A 10,045-nucleotide genomic window follows, 5' to 3' on the forward strand; every position below is an offset into this window, starting at 1 on the left:
AATCTCTTAATTTACCATTCTCTTTGTTTCTTGCTTCTCTGCCCCAGAGTATGTGAAGATTTGTCTTATGTAGTACCAGTCTTTTGATCTCCTGGAGTAGCAGTGGTATTGGCTGGGTTTTTGTGACAGCAACCTGAGTAGTCATAATTAAACTATGTAAATAAGTCTTAAATCTTAAGTGTAACTCTGTTTTTAAAGTTAAGAAATTTTAGCATGCAAATTTTACTTCATAAAAATGAGAAAATAGGGCCAGGCATGGTGGCGCACACCTTTAATCCCAGTACTCGGGAGGCAGAGGCAGGTGGATCTCTTGAGTTCAAGGCCAGCCAGGTCTACATAGTGAGTTCCAGGCCGGCTGGGACTACAGGGAGACTCTGTCGCAAAAAGACCAAAAAATTTATTTATTTTTATTTTATGGGCATGAGATAACATAGTAATGCTATGTACCTGTCATCCACCTGGTTAATCTTAAAACTGTGTATTCCCACTTCACAACAAACAATTACAGGCTACCCTGGAGGTGATGGTTTTCAGGTTTCATTGTTACTGTAGTAACCAAAGTATGCATTCTAATAAAAGTATTGATTGGAGAGCAACCAAGTATCTTAAAAATTATAAACAGCTAGGTGTGATAGTGCAGTGATCTCTGCAGCCTGTACATAGGGAGTTCTAGGCCAGTGGGGAAACCCTGTCTCAAACAAAACAAACCAACCAAGCAAGCAAAATGAACAAAAACCTGTCCAAAAAAAGAAACTTACAGTAATGTTTAGAGGGCAGAACAAAGAAATTCTTTCTTGACCATTTGATGCTGTTTACAACATGGTCCCCTTCCCATATCCCCCCACTCCACGGAATAGTTTAGAACATTTCCTACTACAAGAACATTCATTCTCCTCTATAATCATGATAACCATTACTTTCTTTTTTCTTCTTTTTCTTTTTGAGATAGGGTTTCCCTATAGTCCCAGCTGGCTTGGAACTTGACCAGGCTGGCCTCCATCTCACAGAGATCCATCTGCCTCTGCTTCCCAAGTGCTGGGATTAAAGGCATGTACCACCATGCCTAGCTACCATTAGTAGTAGTAGTAGTAGTAGTAGTAGTAGTAGTAGTAGTAGTAGTAGTAGTAGTAGTAGTAGTAAATTTTTTATTATTTCATACAGAACATCTTAATCATCTTTATACCCCCTTCCCCACTAGTGCCTTCCCATAGCCCCCTCTCCACTGAAATTTATGCATTCTGTCATTTGTGTTAAGGCCTACCTAACACATTTGTGTTAGTGTCCCCAGATGACCCTCAGTGCAAGTTCATCCAGTGTGGTCTAGTCAGCCTATCTAGAGTCCCTCCCTTTAAGAACAATTCTTCCTTTCAAAACAGTAATCAGTTGCCAGTGATTCTTTGGCTAAGATTGGGGCCTGCTGCCCTTTTCCACAGTTCTGTTCAGGGTTTTTGACTGTTTGAGTTTGCATAGGTCTTGTGCATGCTGGCACAATTGTTGTAGGTTCATGTGAGCAAGGTCCCAAGAGCATGTAAGACTCTATTTCCATATGGACATGTACCTCCTCCCCTGGCTCTTACAATCTTTCTACTGGGGTGCTCCACCCGCCCCCCCCAGCTTCCACAATGGTCCCTGAGCCCTGGGTGAGTGGAGTTTAATGTAGGAGTCCTGTTCAAAGACCCACACTCTGCAGACTCTTATTCTCTATGCTTTGGCCATTTGTGTCCTTTTGTGTTCATGTCCCTCTGTTTCATGAGGGAGCTTCATTGATGAGATTGAGAGATGTATTAGTGTTCTTGCTACTCCTTGCTTCACTGTGTTTTGTGAATCTTAGGTGTAGCAGTTGCATTGTAGATGTGTCATGTAGACTTGGGAAGTTCACAGACAGTCTCTGTCTATGACCAGCTGTGGAACTCTATAATAATCTCTGTCTGTTGCAAAAGAAGCTTCTTTGATAAGTGGTGACTGGAATACTTGTCTTTAAATGTAAGGATCTATATTTTACACATAGTAAGAAATTACATTTGTCTAGGGATGTGACAGCCTTGGGGTTTTCTCTAAGATCTGTGACCTCTGTAGCCATGTGTATTTGGCTATGTTTACAGTACCACACATGAGTTTCCTTTAAGTCCAGTTAGGTAGTTGTTGATTACCCCCAAGGTAAAAGTGTCACTACTGCATCAATGTTGTTTACTGTGCTGGTCATTGATGTGGTTATTAGCCTTTAAAGCTGGGCTGAAGCAGCTTGCATAGTACTCTCCGAAACTATGAGAACTAGCCTTCAGGGGAGGGGGCTGCCAGGTCATTTCCAGCTTCATTGTTCCAAATCCTGTCTCTGAAGTACATTCTGTCCTCAGCAATAGGGTCTTGTCAGGTTCTGGGAGGCAATCAAGGACTGTGGCAATAGCCTGTATAGCTCTGGGGGGGAGGTTTCTCCTGTCTGGCACTGTTTTTTGTTATGTAGCCCCGAGCTGTGCACATGGATACATGTAGAGATATTGTATGTGTAATTTTTCAGTAGGTTTTTGGACTAATAGGATTCCCTCTTGTTTTTTTACACTATACCATTAAATTTTTTTAAAGTGACATATTAGTATTAGCTAGTACTCATAGCTCATTCAAATTTCTCCACTTAGCCTCGAAATTTCCTTTAGCACAAAAGAAGCCAGCTTAGAATCCTGCATCATATTTGGTTATCATATTTTGTTAGTCTCTTTCAATCTGGAAAAGTTGCCAGTCTTTTCACTTTATGACCTAACATGAAGATTATATGCCAGTTGTTTTGTAAAATTTTTCCTTTTGAGATTGTCCAGAATCTCCTCATTATTAAATTCAGATAATGTTTAAGGAACATCAGCAGTGATGCTATAGCCGTTGTACTGTCTCCTAGGAAGCCCATGATTTGAGTTCTCTTATGACCAATGATGTTCACTTTTATTTCTTTTTTTTTCTTTTAAAAAATTTTTTGTGTCTGAGTGCATTGCCTGCATGTATATAAGTGCATACCTGTCATGCAGTGTCCACGAAGACCAAAAGAGGGCATCAGATCCCTTGGAACTGGGTGTTGGGAACCAAACCTAGGTCCTTTGCAGGAGCAGCCAGTACTCTTACTGCTGAGCCATTTCTTCAGCTGCTCTTTTATTTCTTAATTAAACTTGTTATCTACCCAGCTTTCTGATTAGAGATTTATTCTTTTTCTCTTTGCAGTTAATAAATATTCGGTGGAGAGGTACTTTAAGCTTCTGAAACACCTTGTTCCTCATCAGGCTTAAATTTTTGATATATAGTAGTTTGCAGTCAGTCTCTCAAAACATGATATCTACATGAGTTAGCCAAATGAAATAAGCATGCAAGCCTTGAGGAAAACACCAGATAAGATATTTATGTTTAAGCTCTATTGCTCATTCCTTTGTACAGATTTAATTTTTATGCTTTTCTTTGAAAAGTGAGAATGATACCTATTTACATATTATGAAGAACAGATAAACTGCTAGCACAACCCCTAGTTTATAGAAAGCACTTCTCCATATTAGGGATGAGGTAAAGGATAGGGTGTAGTGCAGAAGTTGTTTTTTTTAGGATTAAATGGAATATGTGAAGACTGCTTTCTAAACTGGCCTTGGAATACTTTATGTGCTTACTGATTTGCATTAAAAAGACAGTTTTTTTATGTGCTGAGAGAAGCAGATTAAGCGGACTTTAAAGTTTGATTTACTAGGGGGATGACTCATTGGGTAAAGCACTTGATATGTAAGTATAATGACCCAGTTCTTATCCCCAGAACTCCTAAAGCCAGGTGGGTGTGGCAGCCTTCCTATAATTCCAGTGCATGGGAGGCAGACAGAAAAGCTCCAGAGCAAGCTGCCTAGCCAGACTCTAGGCATACTCCAGGTTTAGCAGGAGACCCTCCCTCAATATATAATGTGGAGAGTGATTACATCCAATATCAACCTCAGGCCTCCATACACATACATACATGCATGTACACCACACATACATACATGCCCACAAAAATGTTTGATTTAGGGACAGAATGCTGGAAATGCTAATTCATGTCATACATTGGGTACAGATGTTGTCAGCTACTTTCTGTAGTAACTTTGGATTTATTACATTTAATTTAATATTTTTTTAGTAAATATAGCATTAAGTATATAAATTGTATACTAGAGCTTAGGAAGTATCAGGTAATCAATTTTTAGCTCACTTTTATTTTTTGTTGTGTTTTTCTCAGTCCTTTAAACATTAGCAAGGAAAGTGGTTATTTTCTGTCTTTTCAAATAACACAGGAGATAAATAGTAATTCTACAGCAACTTTAGGCCACAGTGTTAATGATCATTTAGATATCAGAACTCAGTTTTGTTTGCTTCCTGTTGATAAATGGATATAGAATATTTGAATATTTGTAGTATATATATTTTAAAGGAAGAGGGTGCTACGGACCAAACACAGGATCTCATGGATGTTAGGTAAAATGTTCCTAGCCCCCAGTAGCACAGTTTTTAACATTTTTACATTTTAACTTAGGGGCTCAAGAGCTAATCTTAGAAATTTATTCCTTAAAAATTAATTGCTGTTATCTGATAAAATAATCAGAGAAAACATGTTGTTTTGTAAATAATAAATCATATTTGTGAGTATTTACAGTTTCTGCTTTTGCTTCTTTCCAGAATTCCAGTGACATGGAACTCAGAATACCAGTAGCATAAATAACATATATTTAATATGTAGATAACATTGGCATAATGACATATATAAAAATATCTTCATAGCCGGGCGTGGTGGTGCACGCCTTTAATCCCAGCACTTGGGAGGCAGAGGCAGGCGGATCTCTGAGTTCAAGGCCAGCCTGGTCTACATAGTGAGTTCCAGGAAAGCTGGGGCTACAGGGAAACCCTGCTTCAAAAAGAAAAAAAATTCATATTGAATTTTTTGTAGCTAATTAAGCTGATGCACATAATATTAGAATTTAAAGAGTATCTTAGAAATTTCTCCTTTTATAGGTAGCACTTAAGGATTAGGGGAGTTAATTTACAGTATGTGAAATATGGCATGTAGTTCAGAAGTCAATAATCTAAGTATCTGTTATTTTACAATCAGTGTTTATTTTAAACAGCGTAAACAAGAAATTTATTTTGAAAGATCAGTATAAATTATAAAGTGAATGAGAAAAAATTATATAAATAATTCTACCTAAGTGGGCATGGCCATGCATGCTTTTAATCTCTGCACTTGGTAAGCACAGGCAGGCCGATCAAAGTGAGATCAAGGCCAGCCTGGTCTACATAGCAAATTCTAGGTCAGCTGTGGCTATAGGGAGACCTGTCTCAGTATTCCTACTCAGCTCCCAAATAAAATTCCATCTAGGAGTTCATGGAAATTTATATACTAACAGTAAAATAATTAGAAGAAAACATGAGTACCTTTCAATTTGCAGGTATTTCTGTATTGCTGCTGAGAGTATGACCACCTGCCTTTTAATTTGGGGTCAGTATGGTTTGTAGGAAGAATACCAAATTAAAACAGCTCAGAAATGTAGGTGCTTATCTTGTCTGTGCTGGTCTATAATCTTGAGCAAGTAACTTACCCTAGAAACTTTTTAGAAGCTCTTTCAGAGCTGTACTTTCATTACTTTACATAGTACATTTTTGCTTTACTTTTCTGTAGGCTTGGTTAAACTAAATCATCTTGATCTTTTTAGGTTGATTATTCTAGACCTTCAGCAAAACACAGGAAAATAGCCACCTCATTCCGTGACACTTGTCTCAAAGACATATTAGTATTAGCATGCTTTCTTCTAAAAGAGGTACGTTATTTAATGATTCAATTTCCTAGTTAGAGTATTATGGAAATTTTAAGTGTTATGAAAGAATTTCCAGTGTATTGTTTCCCTCCAGTTTTACCTTAAAAAGACTTCTGTGGTCAGTCTTAAGTACAGTAAATTTGTACAAATTTGTAAGAGATTCCAAAAAATTTTACTCACTAAGCGTAGAAGATAAAATTCATAGAAAACCTACTACTTGTTTGGGGGCAGACATTTCATCAGCTTCTTATTCTAGACAAGAATTTTAATTTTTTTATCTACCTACCCATAGTATGATGAGGTACAGGTGAAAAATGCAATGATGGTACATTTTCCAAAGTAATCAGTGTTAGGGTTCCAAATAGCAGCAGTTTCCCCCCTCCCCAACAGGGACCTCACCTTGACCTTTGGAGGCAAGGGAAACAAACTCAGCTGAGAAGCAGCCTGCCTCTCCTCTGATCTCCAAAGATAAGATAAGCAGATTCTACCTGTTAACCAGAGATTTTAGAAGCTGTTTATCACAACAAGATTTTCTCTTATCTTAAGAGAGAAAAAGTAAACACTTCCAGACCCTCAGACCCTAATCCTACCTGCTTCCCCCTCCCTGATTTCTCCCCCAAACATTCCCCCCTTCCACACCCTAAAGTCTCCATATATAAAGTCCCAGCTCACAACCCGTGGGCAGACATCTTTCCCTGACATCTTTCCCTTCCCTGACATCTTTCCCTTCCCTTCCCTCCCCTCTCCTCCCTTCCCCTCCCCTCCCCTCCCCTTCCCTTCCCTTCCCTTCCCTTCATCTCTCCCTTCCCTGACATCTTTCCCTTCCCCCAGGGAAAGGTGCCCCATGTGAAATAAAGCTGTATCCCGCTGAGAATTCCCTCTGTGCCTCAGTGCCTCATCCATCCGCTCGTGCCGCCCACCCGCTGCTCTCTCCAACATTCCTACCTATCAATCAGCTGTCAACATTTTTTTAAGTTTAGCCAAGATCATTTTAATTATTTCTTTCGGAACTACCCCCGTGCCCCCTTGTTATTCCCTTAACTATGGAGCTTTAAGAACTGCGTGTTCATGACTACATTATGCTTTTGTATAATGGAGGGATTCTATCACACTACTCCAGCTTGTCATTTGGTGGTATAAAGCATGTCTCAAAGCATGGTTCACTAAGCACTGCTTTCTACTTGTTCAGTTCTCTGGAACAGGTTGAGTATCATTTATTTCAAATACTTGAGACTAGAAATGTTTCAGATTTTGGAGTGTTTTGAGTTTTAGAATATTTGCGTAGACTATGAATTGAAAATCCTCAAAATCTGAAATTTGAAATCAAAATTCAAATCTTCATGAGTACTCAAGAAGTTTCGGATTACTGATTACCTTGAATTTCAAATTTTTGGATTAGGGTTGTTCAAACTGAGAGTAACTTTGGTAATCACTATAGTAGATGTGATTAAATTACCTTCTCATTTGAAAAATATTTTTCTAGTGTGGAAAAATTTATTATTTACAAAGGTAAATAACATTGTATAATCGATGTTCTTGAAATCATCAGCCAACTAAAAGGTACAACTCAAGACCAGTCTTTTCACATAAATTCCTATCCTTTCTACCTTAGTTCTTTCTGAGTTATGCTTAGAAAAGCCTAAACTTCTTCATTTCTCATAATTGCATATTTCATAATGTGTGTTCAAGATTCAAGTTTTTGATTGTGTGCAAATGAACAGTATTTTCAATGGTCATGATTGTTCTCCAGAAACTTCTGTGTCTCCTAACCCACAGAGTTCATGGAACATTCATAAGCTAGATGTGTCTCTTCCATACAGAGAGTTATCCCTGATTGTTTTGAAAAAAGTTGTGTTCCCAGCTTTTTCAAAGCAAACTTTGAGCTAATGCATCCTGTACTAGTGTGTAGTTATGCTATATAAAGTATTTGTTCTAATGTTACCTCTTAGAATTTTAGGTGACCTGCAGTATGTAGTTAAGTGTTTTTAGTCTCATTTTACAAAATGAAAATTGAAAGTAGTGTTATTATAGAAATTTGTGGGTAAAGATTTTTACCATTTTCCTAATATTTGGAACCATCTAACTTTATAAACTTTTTTTTCTTTTTACTAATTTTCATGTGGTGTTGAAGTAGTATGTATACTTATGAAATTGAAAATCTTGGATTTATTCCCAATGTTTTACTTTATTTCTGACTTTTTGAAGGTGTTGGCCAAACCTTTAAATCTCCAGGATCAAGATCAGCAAAATCTGGTAATGCAGGTCTTGAAACTTGTCCTCAACTGCCTGAACTTTGACTTCATTGGCAGTTCAGCAGATGAATCTGCAGATGATCTTTGCACAGTGCAGATTCCAACAACCTGGAGAACAAGTAAGGAAAGAAAAATGTTTAACGTGAGCGATGGTACAGAATACAAGATGAAGAATTAAGCAATATAGTTGACCTATGTATATCTGCTTTTTGAAGAGGTCAAACTTCTCAGGAGGATGTGTAACACAAGTCGCTATTTATGCTAGATATTGAAATACTTTGTCCAAATCATATCATGATAACTGCCATATTATGATTTTGGGGGAAAAAAAAAAGACAAGACAGCCTCAGAGTTATGTAGAAAACAGATTTATGAGGGAAAGTTGAGACCTCTGTCCAGATAAGCGGTAGGAAAGGATCCAACAGTTGGCAAGAGATATTTTTCAGAATTATAAGGTGAACGAATCAGAAAAATGACAGCAGAGCAGAGTTGGAATTTACTTTACTGTAGGAGGAATAACAAAAAAACCCAAGATGATATTTCCCCTAAATCCCAGAAAAATGATTGGACTAGAGTACCCCTGAAATCAAAGGTAGAGAATGAGGTTGAAAGTGATTGGTAATGAGATGATATTTAATTGGATCTTCTCTGCTACCCATGCAGTTGGGTGGCTGCTTTTGCCTTTGTATGTTACCTTTCAACTTCATAGCCATTTTTTTCTTGAAGAGTTGAGATAGAAACTTCAGATTAGGATAACAGATGCAGTAGAGGATCAACATAAAGTTTTTAGAACTTCTAATGTAGAAATCAAAGATTAAAACAACAAAGGATCCTTTTATCTTGGTTGTGGTGATGGATTCATAAGCCAACACATGTAATAAGAAAAGTAAGTTACAACAAATTGAGATCAAGAATGGCATTAAGCATCTCAGTAGCAGTAGTAGAAGGCAGTAGATTAATATCCTTAGACTTACGAGGGAAAATGATTTTCAAACTGAATGGAAAATCTTAAGATACTTTTTCAGACATGAAAGTCCTCCCAAATTTTTCCCTCATGTGCTTTCTTTCAGCAAACTACTTAAGTCAAGAAACTGGAAGAAGGTGATTTGGGAAAAGGATCTTTCAAACAAGATGACACTGAATAGACATGGAAAGGAGGCAGTTATGTGATAAAGTTAAGGGACAGCCAATTGAATTTAAAGAATGTGTAGCAGGTGTAGGAAAATGGAAATGATAGGCTATTTCATGATATTGTGTGGAAATGTTAAGAATTTTTGGCAAATTTGTCAAACATTTGTAAAAAATAAGTAACAAATAGATATACAAGTAAGGCCAGACAAGATGCTGAACTTAAGTACTGAGATTATAATAAATGCGAGATAGCTACAGTATATTCTTTGGCTAGCTGTTGACATTCTCTACATAGTTATAAATGTAATTGCTTCACAATTGATTGAATCAGAAGTTATGATCATAGTGGAAGGTATAATGATGGATTGTTTCAGAGAGTTTTGGAGGTGGTGTTGCTGTGTAAGATAACTAAAGTCTAATATACACTAAGATTAGTATTCAACTGATATCTACAGTAAAGCAATCACATGAAGAAATAGTATACTTATTTTTTTAAGTTTTAAAAAATTTATTTTTATTTTATGTGCATGAGTATATCCTGCATATATGTTAAGTACACCCGTGTCAGGCAGTGCCTATGGAGGACAGAAGAGGGCGTCAGAGCCCCTGGAACTGGACTTAAGGATGATTGTTATCCACCATATAAATGCTGGGACTCTAACCCAGGTCCTTTGCAAGAGCAGCCAATTGTCTTAACTGCTGAGCTATCTCTCTAGCCCCTGATTATTATTTTTAATATGAATATTATTATTCATGATTACTATTTTTATTATATATTATATAATTGCTTATTATTTTTATATGAATTGAGTGGTGGTTTTTTTTGGGTTTTTTTTTTTTTTTTTTGTTTTTTTTGATTGG

At 37.1% G+C, this 10,045-nt stretch overlaps 1 protein-coding gene across 1 annotated transcript in view; it reads left to right on the forward strand.

Moving 5' to 3' along the window:
• LOC103748181 (ran-binding protein 17) overlaps positions 1–10,045 on the forward strand; it is a 100,824-nt gene that overhangs the window by 25,673 nt on the left and 65,106 nt on the right. The window contains exons 6-7 of the mRNA XM_017802627.1: positions 5,700–5,804; positions 8,007–8,172. Coding sequence (XP_017658116.1) covers positions 5,700–5,804; positions 8,007–8,172 — 271 coding nt within the window. The remainder of the gene's footprint in view (positions 1–5,699; positions 5,805–8,006; positions 8,173–10,045) is intronic.

The sequence above is a fragment of the Nannospalax galili genome, unplaced genomic scaffold (genome assembly GCF_000622305.1).
Source record: "Nannospalax galili isolate Female #2095 unplaced genomic scaffold, S.galili_v1.0 scaffold104, whole genome shotgun sequence".
NCBI lineage: Eukaryota > Metazoa > Chordata > Mammalia > Rodentia > Spalacidae > Nannospalax > Nannospalax galili.